The sequence below is a fragment of the Bos taurus genome, chromosome 7, assembly GCF_002263795.3.
Source record: "Bos taurus isolate L1 Dominette 01449 registration number 42190680 breed Hereford chromosome 7, ARS-UCD2.0, whole genome shotgun sequence".
NCBI lineage: Eukaryota > Metazoa > Chordata > Mammalia > Artiodactyla > Bovidae > Bos > Bos taurus.
The window spans coordinates 107,937,586-107,954,729 of record NC_037334.1 but is presented as its reverse complement, the minus strand read 5'-3'; the positions used below and the strand labels follow the sequence as shown (position 1 = coordinate 107,954,729).

Here is a 17,144-nt window from a genome sequence, read left to right as displayed (position 1 = left end):
TTCCAGTGTTACAGCTCCATTTTATTTAGAAGATAGCAGCAGAGAGAGAGGGTGAGAGAGAGAGAGAGAGAGGAAGAAAAGAGCGCACGCACGCGGGAGAGAGGCCGAGAGAAAGCGCTTTGGCTCCTCCTTTTATGTTTTTTCCTCCACCTGGGCCTGCCCTATGCAAATTGGGCTTAGCCAGGAGTGCTGTTTGTTCTGCCTGAAGTCTGCACCCTGGTCCTCGGACCTTCCTTTGACCTTCCTTGTCTTTTAAAAGAGCTTTGAGAGTGCTCTATTATAAAACTATATAAAGCAATGTTGCGTTGTTATTTAGTCACTAAATCATGTCACGCCCTGTGGACTGTAGCCCACCAGCCTTCTCTGTCCATGGGATTTTCTGGGCAAGAATACTGGAGTGAGTTGCCATTTCCTTCTTCAGGGGGATCCTCCCAAACCAGGGATCAAACCCACATCTCCTGCTTGGCAGGTGGATTATCTACCACTGAGCCTCCAGGGAAGCCCTAAAGCAATCTTACTAATGAACAAATGCTTAGTGAAAGGATAAGAACTGACATAATAGGAAGGAAAATATTTAGCTTATATTCTGGAGAACTAACATAAGCTTTCAAATAATACTGCAAAAAGATGTGAAATAATACTGTATTTATTTTAAGTTATTATGAATATGGGCCCCAACATGCTTCCTTATAAAACCCATCAATTCATCTCCATTCCAAAATAGTTTCTATGTATATACAAACCTATATGGATTTTATTTATTAATAGACTCATTACATAAATATTATTCTATAGCTTATCTTTGCTCTCTATCATATTCTCTGGTGATCTTTCCATACAAGCATATATAAAAGCCTATCTTATTCTATTTAAAGCCTGAATAATATGGAAAAATTGTGGGATTAGTATAGACCTACTATAATTCATTTAACCAATTCCTTATTGATGAATATTTATGGTATTCCCAGTATTTTGCCAAAATGAAAGGACTACTTAGAGACCTTTACAATACTTGGCCTCTATCCAAAGTGTGTGTGTGTGTATGTATACACACCATCATTTATACACATATATTAAAAAGTGAGAAAGTTTAACCTATAAATTGTTTGAAATGTTTTGGTGTATACCAAATTTAATAATTAATGACAGTGATATTATGCTTTACAACAGTTTTCTTTTCATATTTTGGAACAAACAAAAATTTTTCAGATGTCAAGTATTTCCAAAAGTCCCTGAAAAACCTAAGAATTGTGCTCAGAGTGCTTATCATTCCAAGCATTAAAAACTAAAAGAAAAACCAATACGGATAAACATATAAGAGCCCCAAATAGACTTAAAAAAAAAAACAGAGCTGGAGGAATCAAGCCTTCTGACCTTAGACTACCCTACAAAGCTACAGCAATGAAAACAGAATGGTACTGTTCCAAAAATAGACTCATACATCAATGGAAAGGAACAGACAGCCTAGAAATAAAGCCACACACCTAGGGTCAGTTAATTTGTGACAAAGATGCAAGAATACACATGGTGAAAAGACAAACTGTTCAACTGGTACTGAGTAAACACCAATTTTTTGTGTATAGCCTCTTGATGAAAGTGAAAGAGGACAGTGAAAAAGTTGGCTTAAAATTCAACATTCAGAAAACTAAGATCATGGCATCTGGTCCCATCACTTCATGGCAAATAGATGGGGAAACATTGGAAACAGTGGCTGACTTTATTTTTTTGGGCTCCAAAATCACTGCAGGTGGTGACTGTAGCCATGAAATTAAAAGACGCTTACCCTTGGAAGGAAAGTTATGACCAACCTAGATAGCATATTCAAAAGCAGAGATATTGCTTTGCCAACAAAGGTCCATCTACTCAACGCTATGGCTTTTCCAGTAGTCATGTATGGATATGAGAGTTGGACTGTGAAGAAAGCTGAGCACTGAAGAATTGATGCTTTTGCGGTGCCAGAGAAGACTCTTGCAAGTCCCTTGGACTGCAAGGAGATCCAACCAGTCCATCCTAAACGAGATCAGTCCTGGGTGTTCATTGGAAGGACTGATGCTGAAGCTGAAACTCCAATACTTAGGCCACCTCATGCAAAGAGTTGACTCATTGGAAAAGACCCTGATGCTGGGAGGGTTTGGGGGCAGGAGGAGAAAGGGACGACAGAGGATGAGATGGCTGGATGGCATCACTGACTTGATGGACATGAGTTGAGTGAACTCCAGGAGTTGGTGATGGACAGGGAGGCCTGGTGTGCTGTTATTTATGGGGTCTCAAGGAGTTGGACCTGACTGAGCAACTGAACTGAACTAAGATGAGTTCAATTGTATAGTTGTTTGAATATTCTTTGGCACTGCCTTTCTTTGGGACTGAAATGAAAACTGACCTTTTCCAGTCCTGTGGCCATTGCTGAGTTTTCCAAATTTGCTGGCATATTGAGTGTAGCACTTTCACAGCATCATCTTTTAAGATTTGAAATAGCTCAACTGAAATTCCATCAAGTCCATTCGCTTTGTTCGTAGTGATGCTTCCTAAGGCCCACTTGACTTCACACTCCAGGATGTCTGGCTCTAGGTGAGTGATCACACCATCATGGCTATCTGGGTCATGATGATCTTTTTTGTACACTTCTTCTGCATATTCTTGCCACCTCTTCTTAGTATCTTCTGCTTTTGGTAGGTCCCTGGTGGACTTCCCTGGTGGCTCTGATGGTAAAGCATCTGCCTACAGTGTAGGAGACCTGGGTTCAATCCCTGGTTCAGGAAGATCTCCTGGAGAAGGAAATGGAAACCACTCCAGTATTCTTGCCTGGAAAATCCCACGGAGAGAGGAGCCTGGTGGGCAACAGTCCACGGGGTCACAAAGACTCGGACACGACTGAGCGACTTCCTTTTACTTTTACTTTTCTGTTAGGTCCATACCATTTCTGTCTTTTATCGAGCCCATCTTTGCATGAAATGTTCCCTTGGTATCTCTAACTTTCATGAAGAGATCTCTAGTCTTTCCCATTCTATTGTTTTCCTCTAATTCTTTGCATTGATCACTGAGGAAGGCTTTCTTATCTCTCCTTGCTATTCTTTGGAACTCTGCATTTAGATGCTTCTATCTTTCCTTTCTCCTTTGCTTTTTGCTTTTCTTCTTTTCACAGCTATTTGTAAGGCCTCCTCAGACAGCCATTTTGCTTTTTTGCATTTCTTTTTCTTGGGGATGGTCTTGATCCCTGCCTCCTGTACAATGTCATGAACTTCCATCCACAGTTCAGCAGGCACTCTGTCTATCAGATCTAGTCCCTTAAATCTACTTCTCACTTCCACTGTATAATCGTTAGGAATTTGATTTAGGTCATACCTGAATGGTCTAGTGGTTTTCCCTACTTTCTTCAATTTAAGTCTGAATTTGGCAGTAAGGAATTCATGATCTGAGCCACAGTCAACTCCCGGTTTTGTTTTTGCTGACTGTATAGAGTTCTCCATCTTTGGCTGCAAAGAATATAATCAATCTGATTTCAGTGTTGACTGTCTGGTGATGTCTATGTGTAGAGTCTTCTCTTGTGTGGTTATAAGAGGATGTTTGCTATGACTAGTGTATTCTCTTGGCAAAACTCTATTAGCCTTTGCCCTGCTTCATTCCGTACTCCAAGGTCAAATTTTCCTGTTACTCCAAATGATTCTTGACTTCCTACTTTTGCATTTCAGTCCCCTATAATGAACAGGACATCTTTTTTGAGTGTTAGTTCTAGAAGGTCTTGTCTGTCTTCAGAGAATCGTTCAACTTCAGCTTATTCAGTATTTCTGTTTAGGGCACAGACTTGGATTACCATGATAGTGAATGGCTTGCCTTGGAAACAAACAGAGATCCTTCTGTCATTTTTGAGATTGCATCCAAGTACTGCATTTCGGACTCTTTTGTTGACCATGATGGCTACTCCATTCCTCCTAAGGGATTCTTGCCCACAGTAGTAGATATAAATGGTCATCTGAGTTAAATTCACCCATTCCAGTCCATTTTAGTTCGCTGAGTCCTAGAGTGTTGATGTTCACTCTTACCAGCTCCTGTTTGACCACTTCCAATTTGCCTTGATTCATGCACCTAACATCCCAGGTTCCTATGCAATACTGCTTTACAGCACTGGACGTTACTCCCATCACCAGTCACATCCACAGCTGGGTGTTGTTTTTGCTTTGGCTCTGTCTCTTCATTCTGTCTGGAGTTATTTCTCCACTGATCTCCAGTAGCAACCGACCTGGCATGCTCATCTTTCAGTGTCCTATCTTTTTGCCTTTTCATACTGTTCATGGGGTTCTCAAGGTAAGAATACTGAAGTAGCTTGCCAGTCCCTTCTCCAGTGGACCACATTTTGTCAGAACTCTCCACACGACCCATCTGTCATGGGTGGCCCTACACGGCATGGTCATAGTTTCATTGAGCTAGACAAGGCTGTGGTCAATGTGAATAGATTGGTTAGTTTTTTGTGGTTGTGGTTTTCAGTCTGTCTGCCCTCTGATGAAGAAGGATAAGAGGCTTATGGAAGCTTCCTGATGGGAGAGACTGACTGAGGGGGAAACTGGGTCTTGTTCCAATTGGCAGGGCCATGCTCAGTAAATCCTTAATAATTCTTTCATCTTGTATTACATTACAATATATACATATATACACACATATACATTCATATATATTTTTTAATGGAATTGAATTATTTTAACAGTGCCTAGAGATACACTGAATAACTCATTCTTGGAATAAACTTCTTGAGGATAGTCTAATCCTAAGCTCATAACCTGAATTTAGACACTGTTTATTGAAATGTAGCTAAAGCTTTACCTCAGTAAGATGTAAGCAATTAAATCTTCCATCACATTATCAAAGACTTATTATCTCTAATTTATTGAATTTTTATTCACTGCTTCATCACCATAATTAAGAAATAATGCTTTATGAGTATAACTAGCTTTAGCTCTAATTATACCCTAAAAAGCAATATAACAAATTCTTCTTTGGCCACAAAATCTCTTACCTTATATATGCTTATAACAGTTAGCAATTTTTAGTTTTACCACATAACACTCCAATGTCTATATGCTCATCCTTTCTTGGTGTATTAAAATAAATTGATCAATTATAGCCTAAACTCCTTGAGAGTATTAAACCTTGCAACCTTAGACACACAGTAAATATATCTTGATGGGGCAATATTATGGTTTAAAAAAACAAGAGTAATTTATATCATGTTCCTTCACCAAGCAGCTCAGGAATTAAGGCATGGAATTTATTACTGCACAAGAATTGAGAAACTCTACCATCCATTTCATGACATGCAGTCAACTCTATTGTCACAAGCACAGTTCCTCAACCTCAGCATTACTGACATTTTTGCCAGAAAACTCCTTGCTGCAGGAGGCTGTCCTGTGAACTGTAGGATGATTAGCAGCATGCATGGTCTCTACCTTACCATCTGATAAATGAAAATGTCTCAGACATTGTCAAATGTCCCTTGAGAAGAACTGCCCAGGTGAGAACCGCTGATTTAGAGATAGCTGGCACCGTAACACAAAGTCAAAGTGAGTCTCCTGTGAAGGGTATCAAACCTGGAAGAACAGATTCTTCAAGAATCATATCACGCCTTCTTGGAAAGACCCACTAGTGCAGGATACACCCAATGCACCATTCCTCTCGTCGATGGTCAGTCCACCGTAACTGTTAAGCCTTCAGCTTGAACAAGGTAACTCAACAAGTACTTGGTAGTTTCTTCAACCCCGTCTGAGCAACTTGAAAGACGTTAACCCTTACCTAGAGCTAGTCCCAGGACACTACCACATAGTTAATTATTTGTAAATGCTACATTACTCAACAGTAGAAGAGAGACTCTTTGATTATATTACATAGGGGGTTTTTGCTGAATCTTTTGAGATAAAATTTCATTAAGTCAGATGATATAACATGTGCAAAACTGAAGAGAAACGGAGAAAACGTCCAGCTGTATTTTTCACACAGGGATAGGTACATACAACACTTACCAACAAATTTTAGTTTCTTTCTGTCATTCCTGAAAAAAACCAGGAGACAGCTTCAATATCTTTGTTGTTGCTGTTGTTCAGTCACCAAGTCATGTCTGACTCTTCGCAACCCCATGGACTAAAGCCTGCCAGGCTTCTTTGTCCATGGGATTTTCCAGGCAAGAATAAAGGAGTAGACTGCCATTTCCTTTTCAACGGGATCTTTCTGACCCAGTAATTGAACCCATGTCTCCTGCATTGGCAGGCAGATTCTTTACAAGAAGCCACCAGGGAAGTCCTAAATTTACTTTAAAAGAAGAATGCCTTAATTATGTTTTCTAATGTTTGAAAACAAAAAAAAATTAAGATTTCTCAAAACCCTTTTAAAATTTTATGCAGTAGTAACAAAAAGTGGAAAAGAAACTGATATAATAGTCTGTAAGTTCAGTTCAGTCACTCAGTCACGTCTAACTCTTTGCGACTTTAACCCGATGGATTGCGGCACACCAGGCCTCCCTGTCCATCACCAACTCCCGGAGCCTACTCAAACTCAAGTCCACTGAGTCAGTGATGCCATCCAACCATCTCATCCACTGTCATCCCCTTTTCTTCCCGCCTTCAATCCTTCCCAGCATCAGGGTCTTTTCCAATGAGTCAGCTCTTCACATCAGGTGGCCAAAGTACTAAAGGTTCAGCTTCAACATGAGTCCCTCCAATGAACACCCAGGACTGATCTCCTTTAGGATGGACTGGTTGGATCTCCTTGCAGTCCAAGGGACTCTCAAGAGTCTTCTCCAACACCACAGTTCAAAAGCATCAATTCTTCAGCACTCAGCTTTCTTCACAGTCCAACTCTCACATCCATACATGACCACAGGAAAAACCATAGCCTTGACTAGACGGACACAGTAATGTCCCTGCTTTTAATATGCTGTCTAGGTTGGTCATAACTTTTCTTCCAAGGAGCAAGCATCTATTAATTTCATGGCTGCAGTCACCATCTGCAGTAATTTTGGAGCCCAGAAAAATAAAGTCTGACACTGTTTCCATTGTTTCCCCATCTATTTGCCATGAAGTGATGGGACCAGATGCCATGTTCTTAGTTTTCAAAATGTTGAGTTTTAAGCCAACGTTTTCACTCTCCTCTTTCACTTTCATCAAGAGGCTCTTTAGTTCCTCTTCACTTTCTGCCATAAGGGTGGTGTCATCTGCATATCTGAGGTTATTGATATTTCTCCCAGCAATCTTGATTCCAGCTTGTGCTTCATCCAGCCCAGTGTTTCTCATGATGCACTCTGCATAAAAGTTAAATAAGCAGGTTGACAACATACAGCCTTTACGTACTCCTTTCCCAAATTGGAACCAGTCTGTTGTTCCATGTCCAGTTCTAATTGTTGCTTCCTGACCTGCATACAGGTTTCTTAAGAGGCAGGTCAGGTGGTCTGGTATTCCCATCTCTTTCAGAATTTTCCACAATTTATTGTGATCCACACAGTCAAAGGCTTTGGCGTAGTCAATAAAGCAGAAATAGATGTTTTTCTGGAACTCTCTTGCTTTTTCCATGACCCAGCAGATGTTGGCAATTTGATCTCTGGTTCCTCTGCCTTTTCTAAAACCAGCTTGAACATCAGGAAGTTCACAGTTCACATATTGCTAAAGCCTGGCTTGGAGAATTTTGAGCATTACTTTACTATTGTGTGAGATGAGTGCAATTGTGCGGTAGTTTGAGCATTCTTTGGCATTGCCTTTCTTTGGGATCGGAATGAAAACTGACCTTTTCCAGTCCTGTGGCCACTGCTGACTTTTCCAAATTTGCTGGCATATTGAGTGCAGCACTTTCACAGCATCATCTTTCAGGATTTGGAATAGCTCAACTGGGATTCCATCACCTCCACTAGCTTTGTTCATCATGATGCTTCCTAAGGCCGACTTGACTTTACATTCCAGGATGTCTGGCTCTAGGTCAGTGATCACATCATTGTGATTATTTGGATCATGAAGATCTTTTTTGTACAGTTCTTCTGTGTATTATTGCCACCTCTTCTTAATATCTTCTGCTTCTGTTAGGTCCATACCATTTCTTTCGTTTATTGAGCCCATCTTTGCATGAAATGTTCCCTTGGTATCTCTAATTTTCTTGAAGAGATCTCTTGACTTACCCATTCTATTGTTTTCCTCTATTTCTCTGCACTGGGCACTGAGGAAGGCTTTTTTATCTCTTCTTGCTATTCTTTGGAACTCTGCATTCAAATGGATATATCTTTCCCTTCTGCTTTGCCTTTAGCTTCTCTTCTTTTCACAGCTATTTGTAAGGCCTCCTCAGACAACTATTTTGCCTTTTTGCATTTCTTTTTCTTGGAGATGGTCTTGATCCCTGGCTCCTGTACAAGGTCACGAATCCCCGTCCATAGTTATTCATGCACTCTATCAGATCTAATCCGCTGAATCTATTTGTCACTTCCACTGTTAAATCGTAAGGGATTTGACTTAGGTTATACCTGAATGGTCTCATGGTTTTCCCTACTTTCTTCAATTTAAGTCTGAATTTGGCAATACAGAATTCATGATCTGAGCCACAGTCAGCTTCCAGTCTTGTTTTTGCTGACTGTATAGTTTCTCCATCTTTAGCTGCAAAGGATATAATCAATCTGATTTCGGTGACCATCGGGTAATGTCCATGTATAGAGTCTTCTCTCGTGTTGTTGGAAGAGGGTGTTTACTATGACCAGTGCGTTCTCTTGGCAAAAGTCTTATTAGCCTTTGCCCCACTTCATTCTGTACTCCAAGGCCAAATGATAGTCTATAACAGTTATAATAGTCTATAAGTGTTATAACAATCTATAACAGAAGACATTTCTGCTTAAAGAGAAAACTGAAAAGTCAAATTTTTATAATAAACGCTTTTGACATCTGTAAGTCTCTTTTTATCTCTAATACTCATTGTCCTCATTTCCAAATATCTCTGCCATTTAAAGCATGAAATGGGGTTAAAAAAATTATATAAATTTTGGAAAAAATAAAACGTTATTCTAATATTCTTATGTCATTAATAATTGGGCTAATGAATGTAACATCACACAGAATTTTTATTCTCAGAATTACCAAAATTAGTGATGATAATAGGTAAAGTTAACATATTTCTCACAACATTTTACTTTGACCAAACAAAAAGCAGTTCATTTTTAATTACTTTTCATTACTTTCAAGAAAACAAAAATTGGAATTTTAATCTGATAAAGTTAAACTATAAATAGTAACACTAATATTTAAGCTTCAGATTTTATAAATACTTACATTACTTGCAAACTTTCTGCTGTTAAATTATTCCACATAATCTCATTTGCCTGTAGATTTTCATTTTCTTCTAGTAAGGACGTATCAAACTCAATTTCTTGCTCCTTAGCAGCCGTTGTTCTAGTAAAGCATGCCAAACAATTTTGATCAATACGAATATCCTATCATAATATGTCTTAGTATACACTAAAGGCAGAATATTTGTTCTTATTTAAAATTATGTTAAGAAAGTAGAGCAAAAATAAATAGTATAAATCAAACTAAACCTTAGGCCTCAAAGATCTAGTCAAGTAATTTCAGCTTAGTTTCCTCATTTGTAGAATACAGATATTAATCTGCTTTATTTCTTCTTTGATGATAATTAATTTAAAATAAGATGATGCATACATGAAAACATAATAAATGTAGTATCACTGTAAAATTTAACACAAACAGAAAACAATAGGTTTATTATTATTACATAATTGTTAAAAAGAAAATATTACTTCATGAATTAAATATGGGTTTAAGCAATGATGTAGTAACAACTGAAAAACTTTTAAAGATCATTATATAAATTAAATATCAAAAGTTATAATCACTGAGAAAGGACTTTGAAAATAATTAAAAACAGACTAATATGAAACAGCCTATGTCCTAACAAAGTTCGTCAATATTTCTTATTTTAATTCATTAAATAACACATGGCAAAAAATAATACTGTCAAAAATACTGAAAGAAGAATGAAAGTATCTATACATACCTATGAACATCTATGAAATTGTTGTATTCTGTGCTAGGGTCTATCTGTTCAACCGACATTTGAATCTCTTTATGAACGTTCACTATTTCCTCTGTAACAAGACTAGTTATCTGGCTGTATTCATCAAATATACCTTTTCTGAAAAGAAGAAGAAAGTTTTACAGCATTTTAAAGTTTTATCAGGGAAACACAGGCCCAAAAAGGATTTAGAACGATAGAACAATAAAAAGAGAACGATAAAAAAGAAATGTAATGCCAGTTTTTACAGACGGTGGCTCCATGCACCACCTTATTTCCTTTACCTGGATAGTGAAGTAAACGGAGTATAAAAATGTATGCATTAACAATTTACATTTGATAGAACAGAATAATTGCAAATGATCTACAACATTACATTTTTCAACATCTATCTAACATACAAAAATGTAAGCCTGAACTGATCACTTTCTACTTGTAAACAGTACCACAGACAGGCTGATCCCGTCACATGACCTGTGGGTCAGATCCTGTGTCCAGAATGTTACTTTCACTGTGTGCGGCTTCCTCACAAGCCCTACCTCCTGGGTCTTCTCTTGCTCCTCAGTCTCTGTTCTTTTCCATATTATACTCAGAGTTTATCTGGCTTATATCTCCAGTGACTTTTCAATCTCTTCTGACCACCAGTCAGTAGCAAAAATGATCGTAACAGTTATTACCCTAATGTAATAAGTGCAAAAAGAAAACTATTCTGTTGCAAAGACCCTAATCCTCAACTTGATAATGCTATGCTATAAAAATACACAACTGCTCATTTAGTAGCCTTAAAAAGTGTGGACAGACATGTTTATCCTGCATGTACCCAAATAAATATAAGACTCTGATTTTCTTTTCCAAAATCTTCAGTCACAAAAAGGAATCCTTACAAAATCTCTCTTATTTTGAAGAATTCTTTTACTTTATTTTGAATAGTGAAATACTATTTGGGTAAAAAAACAAAAAAATTAAATTCAAACTGCTTCAGGCAATGCTAATTTTGAATGATTACAGAAATCACCCGATAGATACAATTGAAAGAAAAGAGCTAGGTAGAAAAATTTAATTCAGATTTAGTAAATATCCTTGGAGCCTCACAGCTGGACGTACTGGATGATATGAATGCAAAAGAGCCTCTCTAGATAATTCTTATAAAGCAATACAGTAAGTGGTTATTATGCTAACACTCATCTTTAAGACAAATTGGGGGAAAAAAGAAGTCTCCTAATGTTATATGAATGAGTGTGACAAAGGATTTAATTTTAGTGATATTATATTTTTAAATGCTAGATCTAAAAAAATTTACTAGACAGTAAAGATAATACACTTGTGAAATTATTAAATGTCTCTAAAGGATGTTCTCATGATGGTAAAGATACTGTTACTGAACATTCATATGGGGAGTTTGAGAAAACATTGATTCATAAAATGAAAGTAGGAAAGGAAATATAAATTTGTAAGTCAATAATATGTAATTTAAAGAAGACGTAACTAATTAAATATTTTAAGTAGGCATCTCACTATCTTATCAATACCCTTAAACGCTGACATATTCAAGTTGACTAAAATCACTTTATCCTTTACTGGAAAAATGGGGACTCACCAGCATTAATAATGAGATGAAGTCTACCAGAGGGTGGTGTACGGAATTGATATGTATGGTAAACATGTATGCATGTGAATTACTAACCAACACTGTTAGTTCCCTGAAGGCAAAAACTGTGCCCTACTCATCTCTACATCCCCAAGCACCAGTGTGCTTTGCATACAGACAATTCCAATAAACATGTGTTCACTGTAATCTCATACAACTAGAAGCAGGCAAATAAATGAATAAATAAATAATTTCCTTTGGGCTTATCAGATGCTTGAAACTTAAACATTCAGTGGTCTACAGATAGATATGCCATTTCCTTCTCCATCCACTTCTTAATGCTTATCAAAACAATGATTTTTTTTTTTTCATTTAAATTTCCAGCTAACTGGAGCAAAACAAAAATATACAAAAAGAAGAGTGAGTGAGCATAAGATGAAGGGATACCAGACAGGAAAATCAAGAAGGACCAAGGGAGAAAAGGTTTGAAACACCCTCTGAGCTAGTCCAGTGACACAGCTTACAAAACAAAGACAAATTTTATACAAAACTTTTAACTAGGAGGAAAAAGCAATGCTACAATCACTTCAGGAAGGACGTTTATATCAAATGGGAAATGCAGCTTACAGTGCTTTTATCATTTCTTCTTGCATCTTTTGTAAGGAATCGAGAAGCAGAGGAAGCGTAGTGTCATAATACTGATTCTGATGAAGCTGTGCCCCCTTCAGTGCCAAAACATACTGATTATGCAACATATGGAGTTTCATTGTGGCTTTGTCGTAACGTTCCTTAGCCTTTTCAGTTTCTTTCCCTGAAAAAAAAAAAAAGTTGAATAAAGTTAAGAGATAATTTAAAAGTTCTATCTTCACTATATGCAAACTGAGTTACCACTACTTCATGTTATCTCACACATTTTATGAATAATCAAAAGGCTACTGAACACATGTTTATTTGTCAGTACTTTGTACAAAGGATGCTCTGAAGCCAGTGTACCCTGCAGGAGCTGTTTGATGAATAAAGGTCAATATACAATTTTTTTTGAAAAACTGTACAGATATACGCTCCTTCTCATCTTCAAGGAGCTTACACCAAATGGAATGACAGTGCACGTGAAACACATAGCCAAGAGAACAAGAAAGTTTGTAAAAATGTTAAATTTGAAGGTCTACTTTTGAGATGTAAGTCAAGACCAGGGAAGTCAGAGGAGACTGTGGAGAAAACAGACCTTAAAAGATAAGGCAAGTCTGGAAAGGTAAAAGAAAGACAGGAGAGACAATAATAGTTCCTTCACCTCACTCTCTTTCTCCATTTCTTCCTTCGTTTCATTCAATAAATATCATTAGCTGCTCATCACCAGGAACTGTGCTAGACATTGGGAATTCAGCATTTGGCAAAACAGAGTCTTTGACAATAGCCCATGGTCTGGTGATTTGGAATATTGAGTGAAAACATGGAGAGAATAAGCAATGTTACATAGGCAAGCAAATCAATAGCTCAAAGATAGCAAGTTTTGAGGAAACGAAGGAAATAAGCTGCATAGCTCAGATAGTTTTAGGTTGTGAATGACTTGAAGATCAAGTAGAGAAATTTAGACTTGATACAGAACAAGTCTAGAAGATGACAAAGTAATAAGAAATTTCTATGATTCCCTTACTAAAATCATTCAGAAAATATTTACAGGTTGACAATATAAATGAATGATGATACAAACAAATAAAAATTTTAAGCAGATCTTCAATTTTTGAAGCAAACGGAAAAAATATTTCTTGTCAATTATCTAGACTTCATAAAAAGTTTTTGCCCTCTATCCAAGGAGAGCTCACCAAATGAATCCTTCCCCCAAAATAAATCTTATGTTGAGAATTCTTGATGCAAGAGGTTTTTCTCTGCTTCCACTCTGTTTAGACTCAGCACCCATTTGGGTATTCCCTATAGACAGGAGTCTGAAAAGCATCTCCTGTTGGAGACAGCAATCCTACTGCTGGGCATACACACCGAGGAAACCAGAACTGAAAGAGACACGTGTACCCCAATGTTCATCGCAGCACTGTTTATAATAGCCAGGACATGGAAGCAACCTAGATGTCCATCAGCAGATGAATGGATAAGAAAGCTGTGGCACATATACACATTGGAGTATTACTCAGCCATTAAAAAGAATACATTTGAATCAGTTCTAATGAGGTAGATGAAACTGGAGCCGATTATACAGAGTGAAGTAAGCCAGAAAGAAAAACACCAATACAGTATACTAATGCGTATATAGGGAATTTAGAAAAATGGTAACGATAATCCTATATGCGAGACAGCAAAAGAGACACAGATGTATAGAACAGTCTTTTGGACTCTGTGGGAGAGGGAGAGGGTGGGATGATTTGGGAGAATGGCATTGAAACATGTATAATATCATGTAAGAAACGAGTCCCCAGTCCAGGTTCGATGCAGGATACAGGATCCTTGGGGCTGGTGCACTTGGATGACCCAGAGGGATGGTATGGAGAGGAAGGTGGGAGGTGGGTTCAGGATGGGGAACACGTGTATACCCATGACGGATTCATGTTTATGTATGGCAAAACCAATCTAATATTGTAAAGTAATTAGCCTCCAGTTAAAATAAATAAATTTATATATTAAAAAAATATTTTCAAGTGAAAATTAAAAAAAAAAAAGTCCCCAGCCCAGGGCCAAAAACAGAGAACAACCCAGAGTTTTTGCAAAGAGAGGAGGCATCAGACTTCCTCAGGCAGACCAACAGAATTGGAACAATTTTGTCTTTCTCATCACTCTGCTAATTCTGAAGAAAAGGAACCACATTCAGCTGGTGAAAAAGTGAACAAATCCTTCCAGCAAACTGGCATGTCTCTATTACCAACAAATTCTAGTGTTTCCAAACACTAGAACCACCACTGACTCCTCCAGGGAAGCTGCAGTGCGGCTTGACTTCTCCAGTTACAGACATTAGCTTGTTCGTGCACATGAGGATATTTTAATAATTATCCAAACTATTCATAAAATATTGCCCTGGATAACCTATTTCACTTTATAACATAAAGAACTCATTGATGAGAAAATAATTTAATCACTAGAGTGTCTTTCCTAAGCCCTTTCATAGCTGACTGGAAAGAGGTCCTAATACTACAGTAGGAGCAAATATATTAATTCAGTTCTGATCTGAAGGGATCAGAAAAAGGTAACACTAGCTATCAAAGAAGTAGGTTTTCTCACTTTCTGATTGCAACACACACAGTCCTGGAGTGGACTGCCATTCCCTTCTCCAGGGGATCTTCCCCACCCAGGGATCGAACCCAGGTCTCCCGCGTTGTAGACAGACGCTTTACCGTCTAAGCCACCAGGGAAGTCCATATTATTATATGCCACGAACTAGTAAATAATCATATAAAATTTTAAATATATAACTGAAATAAGAAATTCATTTAAAACTTCTTATCCTTATTAAGAGAAGGATGCTGTGATTTTTTTTAAAAAATTCTATCATCTGAATTTTTAATTTTTAAAAATGTTCATTCAGAAACCAATATATTTTTGTGCTCTGTTAATATAAATTCCTAAAGTGGTTGTAACTTACTTTGCATGACATGAAGGCTAATTTTTTAACTTAGCAATTAATAAGACACTTCAATAATAATAATCACAAATGATTTTAAACATTCTTAGGAACACATCTGCTTACAGGTTCAGTTACTTTAATCATTTCTTCATCGAATACTCTGTAAAAATAATTTGCCCATAAACATTGCTACTTAACATCCTTCTTGCAGAAATACATTTCCAAAAAAGTCTCCAAAAGGCAGTACAATTGATACATCTATGATCAGTCCCGCAGCCTTCCTCTAAAAGAACAATCCCCTTTTCTACCAACCCACACAACTCAGGCAGAGACTCCCATATGAAGCTGTCACCTGAGATCCAAACTGTATACCCAATCAAACAGGAACAAATCTTTCAGCTGGGAGCTAAGTCACACTAATGCCTGAACACCTGCTGCAGTGAAAGTCCATGAAAATTTGCTGCAGAAATTGCCAGAGCAGCCCTTTCTAAGGTCCTTTTCTTAGAGTTGGTTCTGTTTGGGTTTGGTTTGGTTTCATCATTTTTAAGCAGATTTATGGTGCTCTTGCTTGATATTCAACAAATTCTGACAACAGATATGTCAAAATTTCACGTACAATTAGGCAGTTAAATCAACTCCAAGTAATAAAGAAGTCTTTTAGAGTCCACATGGCCATAATCAGAAAACAAGGCAGCACTCTTTGGGGACTGTATTCTAACTGCATTCTAACTGCATTCTAATTATTTATTTTTATTGTAAGCTTCAAATTATAACTAGCAAATTCAATGAATTCCACATTTTTCCCCCTCCTTAAAAAATATTGCTTTCTTTGTATAAACTCTATTACTCCCAATTAATTACTTAGATATTTTTAGTATAATTTCAGGAGTTAAGCTTTTCACACAAACATTTTCATGGAGACATTTAAACCATTTAAACCACCCATCTGTCTTCCTATTTGCACAGATTTCTAAGCTGTACACGACCCATCTGTCTTTCTAGCTGGTATAGAAATGACTCACGAAATATGCCACACTTGGCTAAGATTTTATAATCCAAAATAATATTAGAAAACTTAAGAACCTCCCAGCTAATTCTTTTTTTTTATCAGATATCCCTGGAGAAGGAAATGGCAACCCACTCCAGTACTCTTGCCTGGAAAATCCCATGGACGGAGGAGCCTGGTGGACTACAGTCCATGCGGTCATAAAGAGTCGGACACGACTGGGTGACGACACGGTTTATCAGATACAGTGTACGACCAACAATGTGAAGAAGGCTGTCATAGCAAAGTCTATGAACAGCTTACCAGTAGTCGTCTGCAAATGTAGAAAACAGTTAAAAGCCTTTGAAAACATCCAAGGCAGAATCCATTATATTAAAATAATAATAATAATACATAAGATGAAAATTTCTTTTAAAATAGCTCTGGGTCTAACACTGAAACACACCAGGGGAACGTCTTGTGCAGCTTGCTGTCCCCCAAGCTCACAGACACCATGCACTTGGCTACACGTGTGCATGCGCCTGGTACGTCCTCCCTTGGAGACATTCACAAATGTTTCAAAAGCATCAAAAACATGCCGTCATTTGAAAAGAGAGTCTAGTGTACTTTTACTTGACTTGTTTTTAAAAATATTTAGGGTTCCAAAGAGACTATTTAAGTAAATTCAAGAAATAGTAATACTGTGTGAAAACCAGTTATAACTAAATTTTTTAAAATTCTATTCACTTAACAAAATATATTACAAAAAAACTATGTACCATGATTCCTGCTGCACAGCATTTTAGTTCAGGGTATCTCAGATCAACATTATACTTTCCTAACTTTTAAATAACCATACCTTAGCTTAAAATTAATGTGGACTACACACAGTAAATAAATTCTCATGACAGACACAGAATCACACCTCTGGTGATGTATGCTTTTATTTTTTTTAACGACAA

At 37.3% G+C, this 17,144-nt stretch overlaps 1 protein-coding gene across 3 annotated transcripts in view; it reads right to left on the bottom strand.

Moving 5' to 3' along the window:
- FER (FER tyrosine kinase) overlaps positions 1–17,144 on the bottom strand; it is a 457,173-nt gene that overhangs the window by 329,657 nt on the left and 110,372 nt on the right. For all 3 annotated transcript variants that reach the window (XM_024994406.2, XM_024994405.2, NM_001191336.3), the window contains 3 exons: positions 12,257–12,440; positions 10,024–10,161; positions 9,282–9,401 (listed from right to left, as the gene is read on the bottom strand). In XM_024994406.2, the coding sequence (XP_024850174.1) occupies positions 9,282–9,401; positions 10,024–10,161; positions 12,257–12,440 (442 nt within the window). The remainder of the gene's footprint in view (positions 1–9,281; positions 9,402–10,023; positions 10,162–12,256; positions 12,441–17,144) is intronic.